The sequence below is a fragment of the Xiphophorus maculatus genome, chromosome 2 (genome assembly GCF_002775205.1).
Source record: "Xiphophorus maculatus strain JP 163 A chromosome 2, X_maculatus-5.0-male, whole genome shotgun sequence".
NCBI classification, from domain to species: domain Eukaryota; kingdom Metazoa; phylum Chordata; class Actinopteri; order Cyprinodontiformes; family Poeciliidae; genus Xiphophorus; species Xiphophorus maculatus.
Genome location: NC_036444.1, coordinates 11,323,807 through 11,338,828, shown reverse-complemented (window position 1 = coordinate 11,338,828; position 15,022 = coordinate 11,323,807). Strand labels below are relative to the sequence as shown.

Below are 15,022 nucleotides of genomic sequence, written 5' to 3'. Positions count from 1 at the left end.
TTTCAAATACAAAACAAACATGCTATTTTTATGAAGAACAAAATGCTTAACATGGCTAACCTGATTCAGAAAGGGTGAATGCTGTGCAGTTCAGGCTGTTTCCTGGTCCTGCAGAGTTTACCGCAGCTACAGTGAATGCATACTCTTGGTCTGGTGACAGTCCAGCCACCTTGTACTGTGGTGCATAGGCCTGGTGGTTAAAGGTTTGCATGTCGACCTCTGCTGTGATCTCGTAAAACAGGATCTGTCCATTTGGATTGGCTGGAACTTCCCAGGACAGCTCAACAGAATCCCAGCTCAATCCTGAGCAGGATAGATTCCCTACAGCATCTGAGACTACAGACAGGTGCAGAAGAGAGGAAGAAGCCAAATTTAATTTCAACACATTTTAGTAGCTATATTTAGTTCAACCATATTTCTGCATCAGTGTTAAATTTTGAAAGGGTAATTGTCTACTTGCAGATTTGCTTTACTATTAAATAATTATTATAAACTAACCTAGTCATTAATTATTTTAAACATATAATTTTTTAATTGATTGCAACTTCTTCTGTATATATATATATATATATATATATATATATATATATATATATATATATATATATATATATATATATATATATATGGTTTTTTTTTTTGGTTAATTTTGTTGAAGGGCCAAAATTATTAGCTTTTAATATCCTTGAGTATTTTCATGTAATTCATGTTTTTTTCTACAATTTCACAACAATGATGGATTCTGGGTTATGTAGTCTGGTTTTCTCAAAATTTTTCTAATTTTTATCTCTAGCTCCACAAACATCCTTCTTTGCAGTGTCTTCCTTCAAAAACTTTCAAAGGCCCAGAACATTTCCACATCTTGCCATATTGCAGCTAAAAACTTCAAGACTCTTCTTTGACCTATGGCTTCCTCTCCGACCAGTAAGTTTAGGTGGACCTTTACATCTTAGTAGGTTAACAGTTACTGCATACAATAATCTTTGAATTCTTAGATGATTGATTGAACAGTACTCTTTGAGGTGTTCAAAGCTTGGGATATATGTCTTATAACCTACTCTTGCTCTTAATTTCTAAATATCCTTATCTCTAAATCTGTTAAATGAATTGTTATTAAAGGTTGAATGTTATGAATCATTTATAAAGCACAAAATATGCAACTCCTGATTACTGTACAGCAAGAAACCATGTTTATATTGTGTGTATCTACATTTGGCCCTGTGATGGATTTGTAATCTTCCCTGGGTGTTCACTGCTCACAGTGACAGCTGGGATAGGCTGTCATCATCAGCCCCCACTACCCATCAGCTCTGCATACACAAAATTAATAAATGTCACTGTGAAAAAGACTCAGGTTTTTTTTTTTTGTTTTTGCTGAGAATAATTACATTTTTATGAGAAAAATAGTTCCATAATTGTCAAGGATTTTTTTTCAGTCTCACACATTGTCCTAAAAAACAGAAACTTGTTGCCACTTCTTATTAACAATTAAACTTTTTCCAGTTACAATGAATGCCAGATACTTTTAGCTGTTTTTGAATACCACTTTTATCTCTTCATCTAAAGAGCCAATATTACACTTTTTGACCAGCCTTCTTTTAATAAAACAAATTTTCATATAGTGGAAGGTGTCAGATTACTCTCAGATTGAAAAAGTGGAGAGGATCAGAGCGTTTCAAATACCAGCTACTGAGAGTCCAAGCCACAGAAGTGCAAATTTTTAGTGGACTCAGACCTCAAATGTTTCTTTGCACTTTGAGCAAACACTTTGAGCAAACACTTTGAGCAAACACTTTATCGCGTCTCCAACTTTATGTGCCTCCATGGCATTGCATGAATTGTAGAGCTGACTCATACCTATTGAAAAGATAACTGCAGGAAGTAAGTTCTTTCTTCCTTTTTTTTGCTGACTCTTTAGACGTATTTCTTATCAGTCACATAGACACAAAATTCACATACAACACTTCACATCTATTTGGACCGACAGAAAGGAGTTTTAAAAGTTTTGATGAATACATATTTTATTGCAGTAGAATTTTTCTACAGCTACACCAACGTTAAAGCTCTATTTTTTTTCCTTTTTATTCTACGAGCAATCTTCCTCTTTGTGCATGATCACAAAGTAAACTCAGCTTCTGCCTTATTTCCCACAGTTACAGTTCTTTTGAACGTTGCATTTCTATTCTGACGGTAGAATAAAAAAGTTTAGGTTAGTCGTTTTCTTGTTGCCATTTTGTGACTAATGGAAATCAACGCTCATTACTTACTTAAATTCCCTGCTCTCTTGTCTTTTTCATTTAGAAGAGTGAGTAAGAGACATGGCCTTTCTCTCATAGCATATTTAAACTAAAGCGAAACATAAAGTTGTATTTGACTAATTAGAAAATCTAAGCAATGTAAATCAACTTCAAAAAATAAAGTTTAAATGCTTTGTCTATCCATCCAAGCATTCACTTTTTTGAAGAGTAGAATGCAGAAAGACAGATAAATCAAAAGCTTTGTTCTTTTTCAGCAGTTTTTTTCTTCACCTCAACAGATCACAGCTGTGCTCCCATTACTGCAGATAAGGTTCCAATCTGTCTAACCATCTCCTGCTGTACCTTAACATCAAGGAACAAGGCAGATATTTAAACTCCTCCACTTAAAGCAGACCCTGACCTGGAGGAAGCACTCCACTTTCTTCTGGCATTAGAATTAGAGAAGCTGTTCATCATTAATTGCAGAAGCAGATTTCTACTGCAACACTTTGCAGTTCTCAAACAGTGAGCTTTGAAGATTTTTTTTTATTTATTTTGCCATCCTCCTCACTGTGAATGTTGCAAAGACAAAAATAGGTTCTCATCCAGCCTTGCTTGACACTGTTTGAGTTATTTTAAGTTTCTGAAGTTACTGATTTTATATTTATGTATAGACAAGTTTAGGCAAGCTTCAATTTTCACAGATTTATGATCAAGTTTGCCTCACTTAGGTTCTTGGAGCTTTTCCATTTTGAAGAGGGGCCACAAGAAACAGACATCTATGTTTTATAGAGTAAGGAAACAGGAAGATTTTTTACAAATTACAGTTTTTTTTCCAACACTTTGGAATAAAACATTAATTAAAACATTAAACATTAAAACACTAATTAAAACATTAATTATAAATGCTTTAGTTGAAACCAGTTTACAAAAATTGTTACTTAGATCTTTTATGAGGAAAAAAAACAGTCTCTCTTCAATTTTTTTCAGTTTGAGATTACCATATTGCATCTTTTCTGCACAACCTGCAGGTGCACTTCAAAGAAAGTGACAATAGATAAGGATCGTCCCATTCTCCCCCCTTAAAGTTACAGGTAAAATAAGATGTCTTGTAAACAAACGGAAATAAAATAGTTTTTATTGCTAAAATCCTATTTGCCTCAAAATGTCATTTTTTAAAGCAAAAATGAATTAAATATCTATCTTTAATCCTTTAACTTTAACACTAAAAAGAAAAGAACGTGGATCTGTGTGACTTTACCCATTGTGTGTTTTACCTGACTCATTGGTTGTGAAGGTCACAGGGCTGCTGAATTGATTCCCATGGCCCACTCTGGTGTAACTGTACACACTGATCTCATAGGAGCTGTGAGGCCTGAAGCCTGACAGATGCTCTGTGGTCGACGAACCAGAGGAATTCTGCATTTGTTCCAACACACAACCAAATAAAACACACATACAAGATTAAGATATCCAGATTCACCGATGGAGTGGATAAGATCAGTGCATCAGCACAGAAATGCACGCGTGCGTTTAAGGATAATATTACCGCAAAGCAATACGTGAAGTGTGAAATTACCCCACGTACGTGCGCATTCTTCCTGAGTGGTTTTGTGGAGTGTGGGGGTGTGTGGGCGTGTGTGTGTTGGGTTGTGTGTGTACTGTTGTTATTGTGAAGGAGCTTTCAGTGTGTGAAATTAACAGTACCCGATGTGTGACGGTTTGTGTGATGAGGTCTTGGATCCGGAATCCGTACTTTATCACCACTCCATTAGGCTCCAGAGGAGGCTCCCAGGTCAACCACACGGAAACGGCTGTGTGGTTGTATATAGTCAGGTTACGGGGAGGGGAGGAAGGACCTGGAGGGAAAAGTTAGGAAGACACAGCACAGAAAAAAAAATCAAAATAGAAAATGATTACCTTGACTTCAGGCTCATAGAAATCTTTGGGATCTACTTTCTAACTGACCGGCTTCATCAGTGTGAAGCTGCACAAGCAGGCTGGGCCCTGCGCCTTTACGCGTTGAGGCTATGATGGTGAGGTTGTAAGCCGTAAATGATGCTAGTTTAGTAAGGATGACAGATGTGTTGGGGACCTGCGTTGTGTTTGTGCCCCCAGGTCCAGACAGAGTGAGGGTATACTCTGTTATTTCTCCATTAGCCTCCAGAGGGCGTTGCCACACCACTTCGATGGAGGAGGAAGAAAGGTTTCTAGTTGACAACAACAATGGAGGAGAACTGGGAACTAAAGAGAGAAACATGCAATCATCAGTGCTGCTGTCTGCATGTCAGTGTATAGCATAGTGTTGCTATGTCACCTTTTGTTATTAGAACCACAAATTATACTGTATTTTATTATTATTATTCAAAATTATGAGAACTATAGTGAACTGTGCAGCTTCATCCATCCTCCCATCCATCCTGACCATCTTCCCTGTCCCTGCTGATGAAGAGCAACCCAACATCATCCATCAAGTATCTCCATGTGCTCTAGGCAGAGTTCATTTTTCTCCACATATTATTTGAATAGAAGGTGCCAGCTTTAAAATTATCTAAAACTTGGCTACCATGTCCCCTGTTTTTTTTTACATACTGAGTTTGAATTGCACACATCTATACTATTTACTACTTAGAAGACCAACCTCCAATGGGTTGCACTGGATTTTACTTATGGTCACAGTAAAAGGGTTGAATGCAAATGCAAAACCTTTTGTATGCTTATTTCTATGCACATTTTTATGAACTTTTTATTAGTCTAAATCAAAGTAGAATACACCGAATTTAGTATTTGTAATGTGACAAAATGTGAAAATGTTTAAGTGGTCAAAGTACTTTTGGGAGAGCGTTACAAAGCAATCTCTCAAAAATGTTCTCACTAGTTTTTTGGCATTAAGCAAATGTAATTAATTTTGATCACTCTAACTAACCTAAAGCAAGAGAAGTCGAATTTCACGTCAGAAAAAGTTCTTTTTATTCAGTTTATGTGTAGTACTGGTTTCCGCTATACCAGCTTGACAGACCATAATGAGTTCCAGAAATGAGAATGCAGTATAGTGAACCTGGATGTTGAAATAATAAAAATAAATATACTCACTGTCATCATCTGTTCTCAGGTACATGGTGCTGGTTTGATTGTAGGCAGGACCAGCTCCCGTTGCTGGAGTAACAGTCAGTACATATGGAAAATACTTCCTCAGTCTGGTAAATAGGAAAACATTGTCGGTAGTGGTTTGCTTGATGGTCTTGTTCACAGCCACCGTCCCTGGGCTGCTCATGTTTGGGAATATGCCAGCCTCCTGTAAGGTGAGGATATAGTAGGGTCGGCCGTTCGGCTCCATGGGAGGATCCCAGCTCACAATGATGATCGTGGAGCTGAAGATCTGAGCTGTCAGGTTTGAGACTGGGTCACTTGGCACTGCAAAAGAAAACAGGTAAAACAGTGTTACCTTTACCAAACGCTGCTTAAAACACCAAACAAAATTAAGAAGAATTTATTATCATGAAGGTCTCCATCATTAAAACACAGAACAGCATTTCATTGGAAATAAACAGCAAACCAGTTAGGATCTCATGTAAAGTATTCTTTCAAGTTAGTAGTCATAATTTCATTTACATTTATCAGAACAGTTGAAATTTGCATTTATAGAAATACAGCAGAGTTGAACAGAAAACAGCTACTGTATAATATCAGCAGCGCAATGTGACATGCACATGGGGGACTGAAATAAAAGTTGCACACTGAAAATTTAGTGAAGTAAGAAGGAAAGATAAAAAGAAATACTCATCCTGTTCTTCTCAGCTCCTTTGGAAACATTTATCATACACAGAGCAGAAAAAAGGTAAACAAAGGGGAAATCAAGTGGAAATCAAAGCTCTATATAATCATTAAAAAATGGTTATAAGGAGTCTATGACCCGGTGAGTGAGCCCCTGCTGGGCTTGGCTGTGCAGGAGGGACAAGTTGCCCTGGAGGTCCGATGTTTGGCTGATAGTGGAGCAACTGGAGCACAGGCAGAGATACAGGGTCAGTACGAACATACGGAGACAGAGACTATTTCAAAAACAAAATGTCAACATTACAAAATGGCAGCAGAATCTGTTTTCTACAAAGTCTGGTGGCAGTCTGCACCATTTTTCCCAAAATCACATAAAAACTTAGAGAATAATTTTATTTTTACTACACAAAGGCAAAAAAAAGAAGCACAATTAAATGTTGAATAGAAATATAGCCAATTTCATTCACCAGGGAAACACAATTTTGGCAGCACAAAACCAGATAAATGTTCAAAAAGCTTATCAGTTCTCTGTTTCTTCCAAAGTTAGTATTTTCCTTATTTTTATTTTTAATCCCTCACATTTTTTTTGTCATGCATAAAATGCCATTCTGTCACAGCCAAACAGTCCAACCTACTAACAGTTATCTCCAGTTACTGCCTGCCTGGAAGTCTCTTTATTGCAGAGTTTTTATGTAATTTTATTTCAAGGTAAGAGGAGATGTGAAAAAAAGAGTGCAGACTTGCCTTCCAGAAATGTTGTGAATTATTACTCATATTTTCTAGCCTTAAATGGAATATAAAATAGGTATTTTGATAATTTTTTTTATAATTCTATGGAGATATATGCAGACTGTGGTATATTTGTGTTTCTGACTGACCATCTTCTGGTAAGAGCAGTTCTATAGGTTCCGACTCGACCCCTCCGTCGCCCTGTACAGTGCTCGAAGTCATCCATAGGGTGTAGTTGCTGCCTCCGATCAGTCGAGTCAGGGTGTAGATGAAGGGCGAGTCAGGGAAGTAACGGGGTGGTAAGTCTGACACTCCAATTCTCTGTGGGAAAAAATAGTTATTTCCACAAACTGAGTCAGGCATTTCTACATTTGCACAAAGTATTCTGTGTACAGAGATGTGTGAGAAATAAACAAGAAAGGTATTGATCGACACAAGACGCAGGTGAATTTCTCATCCCTCCTAAAATGAGATGGATTTCTTTCTGGAGCCACTGAACAAGCTGAAAAGAAGAAATTAGAACAGTGTTTTGGTATAAAATGTATACAGTGAAGGTAATGACAAATGTCCATCACTGCTACTGTAAATAAGAGTCAACATGTGTAATTTAAACTCAGTATAATTCTGGCTGTTCTATGAAAGACACAGAGATTTGTTCAAGATCACTGAGGAGCATCCTAAACTCAGAAAAACACATCAGACAGATCAGGGAAAATGCTGTTCTATCTCTTCTTTAAAAGTAGAAACCATATGGCACAACGGTATTTCAGCATTATACTTGAAAATGAAACACCACCATTCGTTCACTTCCACAATTGTGGACTACTTTGTGTGGGTCTATTAGAGAACAAGTATAAAACTACTTAATGCAAGGCAGGTATTTCTATGGCCTCTTGCAGCTTTTTCTACAAAGTCAAAATGCTAAGAAAAGAAAAAGAAGATATTTGGGAAAATACAAGAAAAGCAATTCATCACAATCGTACAGCAGCCAAGTGCTGAGCAGGGAGAACTGTAAATTTAAGATGACCTACCAAAAGCCTTAAAACTTGTGATTTACCTTTTCTATCACAGTGCTGTTATCGGTGTAGTAAATAGTGTAGTGCACAATGATTCCATTTGGTTCAGTTGGTGGTTGCCACATCAAGGTGACAGAGGAAGTGGTCACATTTACAACGGTCACATTCTGTGGCGGGTCAAATGGTTCTGAAAGACGAGACAGGAGACTGACACAACATTACACAGAAATGCACAAAGAAAAGTTCATTTTGTATGTGAGGCAGCAAATAAAGCCAGCTGTCACAGTCTGCAGTACCTGCTTCTGTGGTGGAGAAGCTGATAGAGATCAGCACTCCTCCGTCTCCCAGTCTGGTCCAGCTGGAGACAGAGGCATTGTAGCGACTTTCTGAGTCCACATTAATAACCACAGATGTCTCTGTCACATTCTGCCACGTCTCAGCAGTTTCATTCCTAACAAAGGGGGGAAAAAAACAACAACTCATGCCACACTGTCAAGCTCTTTCTTACCAATTTCTCACTTTTAAATAAAATGAGTAATTGTGATTTCCAGACTCACCAAACTCTGACAATGTAGTAGAATATTTCTGAGTTGGCATTATGTGGTGGCTCCCATGACAGTTCTACCTCATAGTCAGACAACTTCCTGGCTTGGAGGAACTGAGGGGGGGTGTCTGGAGCTGAGATGCAGGAGAAAAACTTTCCAGTGATGCACAATAAACAACTAAACTAAAAAGTTAGGTGCATCAACTTCTCAGAGTTTTGGCAAGAAAACTGTGACTGCTCCAAGAAAAATGCCAAGAAAGGAATGGAATGGTCTCCTGAAATGCAAAAACTGTTAGTTTGTTAATATTGTTGTAACAATGAGTCTGGATGAGACATTCAGGGCTCTTGTAGGTTGAGAAACCTGTGATGTAACATCATTAGCGTTAGTTGAAGCACAGAGACGCAACAGAGGAGAGAACCCTTGCAAGAAGGTCTGATTTGATCAGATGGCCTCTGAACTAATCAGTCAGAGAAGATGTCATCTCACAAGGACCTGAAAGTGAACCAAAACCCCCCTCACCCCCTTTTCTCAGCCCCCTTGCCCATTCCTCTCACCATCCTCAAGTGTGGTGATGTTGAGTGGCTCGCTGCTGTAGTTTCCTGGCCCTGCTCGAGTGTGTGCTTGAACCACGATGCGGTACTGAGTGTACTTCCTCAGGTGTGTGATGTGGAGGGAGTTGGCCGGTGAGGTGAGGTTCAGGTGATGAGTGGAGTTCCAGAGCTCCAGGCTGTAGTGAGTAACAACGCCATTTGGCTGCAGAGGAGCGTACCATGACACATTCACCTCACTGGGGCTGATTGACTCGTAGGAAAGTCCATATGGAGGACTGCCTGGAACTGCAGATGGGATACAAACAGGGTCTGGTATAGTTTCTAGTTGTTCGTCCATGTGTGTATTTGTGAAAACTGCCATGCAGGGATTGTATATTTTAAACCTTTCCACATTTTGTCATGTTACAACCACAAATCTCAAAGTCATTTATTGGGATTGCATGTGTCAGTAGAGAGCATAGTTTATATTTTCTTTTTCTTGGAATAGTGAAACAGTTCAAGGTGGATCGAGCATAGGCAAAGCCACAGAACCATTTTCTTTGCCACATGGATCAAAGTCACTGAGCTGAAAGTAATTATGGTGACAGAAGAATTTGATTTCCAGAAATAATAACTTATTATTTGGGTACTAGGAAATTAAAATGACAACCAAAACGAGTTTAATAAAAGACAAACATTTTCCATTTTAAGATGTATTTTAAGATGTATTTATCAATGAAACTCTTGCCCCGACAGGCTTTCTGAACTGGCCCGTGATGCCAGTTCAGATTTGTAGCATTTTAAAGTTGCAATTACAGGCCACACAAAAACTCTTTCTTGGGCTGCAAATGGCCCACAGGCCAGACTTTGAGCACTCATGTGCACCCATTAGAGTGGCCCAGTAAAAGTCAAGATTTAAAATCTAGTGCAAGACATCACATAAATTTGCATAGATGTTTATCCAATTGGACTGACCCTGAGGAACTTTGCAAAGAAAAATCAACATACATACATTTTCTGCTTTTTCCACTATTTTGCTTTTTGTTTTCTGTCAAATAATATCCAAATAATAAACATTTGAGTTGGAAGTTATAACATGACAAATCGTGGCTAGGGTTAAGAGGCTTAAGTACTACTGTACATCCTTCAACACACCATCTTCTCCAGACAGCAGGTTCAACGTCATGGACGTTTGGTTGCCGTTGCCGTAGCGAGTGTATGCCCTCACAGACACGTTGTAAAATGAGAACGGCTTTAAGCTGGTCAGAGTGACTCTGTTTGAAGTGGTGTTCATCACTGCAAAGTAGGAGTCATTTTCATAGAAGACCTCATAGTACTGGATCACTCCATTAGCCTTCTCTGGAGTGGACCAGGTCAAAGTGGCTGTAGAGGGGCTCATGTCAACTACTGAGAGATTTTCAGGAGGGGAGTCGGGCTCTGAGAAAAAGATGGGCAGAGAGGATTTAAAATGTTTTGTGTTAAAATGACAAACACAGAATCCAGGCACTCAATATCCTTGAAATTTTGAGAAGGAAAATCTTGACAGTTTTTTTTACTGCAATAGCTTAATAATCTTTTCAAAAGTGAAAATTAAACAGAAATTGTGTATGTCTGATTATTTCATACCATCCTCTAAAGTAAAAACAAAAACATCATCGTCCTCTGACAGAGTGCTCTCTCCCACAGCTGTAGATGCAGCTACACGTAGCTTGTAGCCCGTGTACTTGTCCAGATCTACACATCATACCAGACAAAAAGAAAAAAGAAAAAAGAACATGCATCAACAACAATATATTGATTTTTTTCTCATGGAATGAACTCTGAATGAACTCTCTACCTGATATTAATATGGTGGTGGTGTTAGTAACCCACTTCATGGCTTGATTGCTGCGCAGATTGAGGCCGTATACGCTGTAATGTGTGATCCGCCCATTGGGATTGAGTGGTGGGATCCAGTTAACAAGAATGGATGTGGAGCTTATATTTTGATAGGACACTTCAAGCACCGAGCTGGGAACTAGAAAGAAAACGCAAGATGTTATTGCAGGTAAAGAAACTCTTTATTTAGGCCGTGCTCCCAACAGGGCTCCCTCCTTTTGTTCATACCCTGCTCACTGGTCTTCTCAGTGATATCTGCAGCAGGTCCCTCCCCAGCGGTGGTGGAGGCAGTGACTCTGAACACATATTCAGTAAAAGGATTCAGATCCGACACCAAGTACGAAAGCTCCTCAGACAAAACGTCCACCACTTCTTCTCTTACGGTAACACCTGGGTCAGGCATTAAGAGCACATGTTGTTCATGAGAGTACATACAATGTAAAGTGAAACATGTAGTATATGGAGCAGTGTTTAATGCACCTGGAGTTCCTGTTACTGCTCCACTGCGTGTTGAAATGTTCCCAGTAACTGAAACATCACGTGTGGACAGGCGCAGCTGACCTGGAGTAAGACCCAAGGCGGAGGTGGCTGAAGTCACCGCATCTGTGTGTGACTGCTCCATGAGCCAGGGTGGATGGGTATTACGTGACACAGACGTCATAGGCCGAACAGACGTCCTAGAGCTGACATTGTCAAAAGACTGAGTAATGCTTTCTGAATCATAACCCGGGCTAGACTCATCGGCGAGTGCAAGGTGGAGGGTAGGTTGAAAATCAGTGTTGGCAGTGTGATCAGTGCTTCTGCTTTCTGAGCGAGCAAAGCTGGAGACGGTCATTGCAGTGGGTGGAGTGCGGGCTGAAACTGTAGCCGTGAAAGTCGGTGGAGACGTGACCGGACTGAGCTCATCTGATCTCTTTTTCCGCCTCATAGAGTTGTCGACATGTGGAGGAAGTGTTTCATTCTCATATGAATCGGTTATATTCTGAGGGAGGAAAGAAAAGTAAGATAGAAAAGTTAAATTTTACTTAGGATTCAATGGATGAGTGCAGTAAAACGTAAATGAGGTTTTGGAATAATAGCTATGATTTACTACTTTTTATTAACATATTTACATGTAATGGAAGTTAAATGCCAGCAGTAAAACTAAACGTATAGGTAGGTTTGCACTTGAATATATCCCAAGAAACATCTGTTAGATATAAAGTGAATGTCAGAAAAAAAAACATTTAAAGAAAATGAAGTAATTGAAGTTCTTCTGCAAACTTACATTATTCTGACATTTATGGCAATGAAAATATCTAACTTGTAATGTTTACAGAGAAAAACACATCACAGGAGCACTGATTCACTACAATTTAAAATGTTATTTGATAACAGATCAAAGTCAAACAAGTTTAGAATCTGATAGTTTAGTCTTTATCTTAAAAGACATTTTAGCAGTAGAACGAAACCAGTTATCTGGCAAATGAATGATGTCTTTATGGAACTTAAGGAAAAGATGAAGCATGTACAGTCATATGTAGCTATGCAGTGAAATGTCAGATAAAAAAATAATTATTTACATTCAATTTTTAGCACATTATAATCACAATGTATTTTATGGAGGGGACATGTACTTGACCAACACAAAGTGGTGCATATCTGTGAGTGGAAGGAAAACAATGTATGATTTAGAAAATGTATATATAAAAATCAGACTTTGTAATCACCTCTCTTTAATCGTCCTAAATTAAATCCAGTGCAAACACTTACTTTCAGAAGTCACCTACTCAGTAACTATAGTCCACCAGTGTATAAATTAATATTAATGTAAATCCAACTATTCTTTGAAGGACTCAGATAATTGTTGGAGACACTTTCATTTTATTATTGCAGCTATTTACTAAACTATCATATATGATGTGAAACTGGAGCGTCACAATTTTTTTAAGCACAATTTACATTTTAAAATCATGTTAACAGGGCTGCTTTACAATTAATACCATCCAACTGTTTTTCAAGTGGAAGGACTGTGTTGCTAGTATCTTAGTTAGATTTTAAAAAGCTGTGGAAAGAGTTATATTTGCTTTACCCTTGAGGTGAGGGTGATGTCCTGCAGCAAAGTATCATCAGCCAGGACCTGCAGTCTGTATTGAGTTATGAGACCGTTGGGCTGGGCAGGGCTTCTCCAGCTAACACGAATTGAAACTGAATCCTCAGCTACTGCCTCCAGGTTTTGCACTGCACTTGGTGCTGAAAAAAGAACAAAAGCTTTTTCACTTATTTCTCTGAAAGCTTTCATGGGAACGGAAGACACATATGTGAGTGCATTTTAAGTCTTGTCACCTTCAGCTGGTGTTACTATGACCTTCTGAGCTGCTGGTCCCACCTCTCCTGCGGCTTTTGCTCGGACAGCTACTCTGTACATTGTGTAGGGAGTCAACCCAGTAAAGAGAAAATGCATATCCCATGTGCTGTTGTCATACAAAAAACCTGAAAAAAAAGAAACATATGTTTTGTGTTATTTGTTTACATGAGTGAATTTTATGGAATGTGTAAAATAATAAACAACCTGTAGGTCCATAAAGGTAAAGCACATAGGAGAACTTTCCAGTGATCTTGCTGGGAGAGTTCCACGACGCATAAATTGACCTGGATGTCATGTTCATCACTGAAAAGTTATCAGGTGGATCCTCGGGTGCTGTCATCATTAAACACAAAAGAACAGAAATACTATGAACACCTGATAAAGGTCAAATATATAACAACTCTGCAGTTATTTTTTTGTACATCCACACCTGATTCTGGCATGCGGACCATGGTGGAGGCTACCTGTCCCTCTCCATCAGATGTGAATGCAGAAACCTCAAACAGATAGGCTGTGTAAGGTCGCAGCTGATCTACTCCTACTGATATGGGCACATTCCAAGAGGCTGCGGGAGGCACAGCAGAGAGGGTGATGGGTGGAGACGATGCAGTTATCTCCAAGGGGCTGGGAGTTGCTCGTGACAAAATATCAGCCGCATCCTGAAGACATAAAATTATGAATAAATTAAACAGAAAATAATTGTTTTTGAGGATAAATCCAATTTTTGTGCCAGAATAATCTAGTACATTGCAGTGAGGGAGCGCTCCAGTCATGATTTCCTCTGCGTTGACTTCCAGAATGCGGACCGTCTGACCCGTTCGAACATGTTTTGCTTTGACAGCAAACTTTGTGATGAGGCCATTTATGCGGTGCGGCAGGAACCAGGTAACAACAACGAAGGTGTGGTTCTGAGCATACGCCGTCACATTGGTCACCAGGCCGGGTGCTACATGGAATGCATGTAAATACAAGTTTGACTGGTCATGTTGCATTTTGGATGAAAGCAGGTCAGGATACGTTCTACCACTCACGTGACTCAGATGTCTTTATGTACAAAGGTTTGCTGAAAGGCCCTGTTCCAGCTGGAGACATAGCTGCTACCTAAACAGAAAGAGAATGGTAACTGTTAAATATCCTTCTGTTAATTTTTTTTTTAATGTTGTTGTTTTTTGTTAGTTTTTTTTTTTTTTTTTTGGCAAAATCACTTTTCAAAAACTCACTTAGGCCATTTTTCTAGGCAGTTCAGGGTATAATGCAGGCTCCTCATCTAAACCATTCCAGTGTAGGTCTGGCTGTATGTTTATGATCATAGGCCTGATAAGGTGAACCTCCACAAGACTCAATTCAAGGTCAAGGTTTCTTTAATGTCCTCAGGGAGCAATTCTTATTACAGCCAGCAGAAAATATATTCACCAATAATAAATAAACACAGTAGTAGAATGAATAACACTGCAGAATACACATAAGAACATAAAAACCATAACCACTGGCAGACACTTGAAATATTTAAAAGGACAGTAATGGCAGGTAAAAATGAATTCTTAAATCTGTTGGATCTACGTTTTTTTTTAAAGCAAATCTGCATCCTGACAGTAAAAGGAAAAACTGTGAACAGGGGGTTGGATAGGTTCAGCTAAAACTGTCTGAGCTTTTTCTAGGGGATCTGGTTTTGTGGAGAGTAGAAATGTTGTTCAGGGGATCACTGGCAGTTTTGTTGCAAAGACTAACAATGGGATGATTGTGGGGTTTTTTTCTTTCTTTTTTTGTGTTGATACCCCAAACCAGTAAATAAAATAAAAAGTAACTTAAGAATAACAAATTACTATAAAACATCCACTAAAACTGCTACTTATGTTAAAGTTCCTTCATTTATGATAAATGCATGACAGTAAGTTTCCCTGCATTCCACATCCATGAAGCTGCATTACCTTTCGTCTATTGACAATGCAGGCTCTAACATATTTTC

General features: G+C 38.7%; 1 protein-coding gene across 1 annotated transcript in view; it reads right to left on the bottom strand.

Annotated features, from left to right (window-relative positions):
• Positions 1–15,022, bottom strand: part of ptprq (protein tyrosine phosphatase, receptor type Q) — a 43,735-nt gene that overhangs the window by 17,632 nt on the left and 11,081 nt on the right. Inside the window, exons 9-29 of the mRNA XM_023351552.1 lie at positions 14,088–14,157; positions 13,803–14,002; positions 13,487–13,715; positions 13,261–13,389; positions 13,035–13,181; positions 12,781–12,941; positions 11,190–11,691; positions 10,938–11,099; positions 10,669–10,848; positions 10,458–10,565; positions 9,987–10,268; positions 8,856–9,137; positions 8,314–8,434; positions 8,053–8,207; positions 7,798–7,943; positions 6,890–7,061; positions 5,331–5,651; positions 4,206–4,481; positions 3,945–4,096; positions 3,515–3,656; positions 61–336 (exon numbers count right to left, since the gene is read on the bottom strand). Of these exons, the coding sequence (XP_023207320.1) occupies positions 61–336; positions 3,515–3,656; positions 3,945–4,096; positions 4,206–4,481; positions 5,331–5,651; positions 6,890–7,061; positions 7,798–7,943; positions 8,053–8,207; positions 8,314–8,434; positions 8,856–9,137; positions 9,987–10,268; positions 10,458–10,565; positions 10,669–10,848; positions 10,938–11,099; positions 11,190–11,691; positions 12,781–12,941; positions 13,035–13,181; positions 13,261–13,389; positions 13,487–13,715; positions 13,803–14,002; positions 14,088–14,157 (4,213 nt within the window). The remainder of the gene's footprint in view (positions 1–60; positions 337–3,514; positions 3,657–3,944; positions 4,097–4,205; positions 4,482–5,330; positions 5,652–6,889; positions 7,062–7,797; positions 7,944–8,052; positions 8,208–8,313; positions 8,435–8,855; positions 9,138–9,986; positions 10,269–10,457; positions 10,566–10,668; positions 10,849–10,937; positions 11,100–11,189; positions 11,692–12,780; positions 12,942–13,034; positions 13,182–13,260; positions 13,390–13,486; positions 13,716–13,802; positions 14,003–14,087; positions 14,158–15,022) is intronic.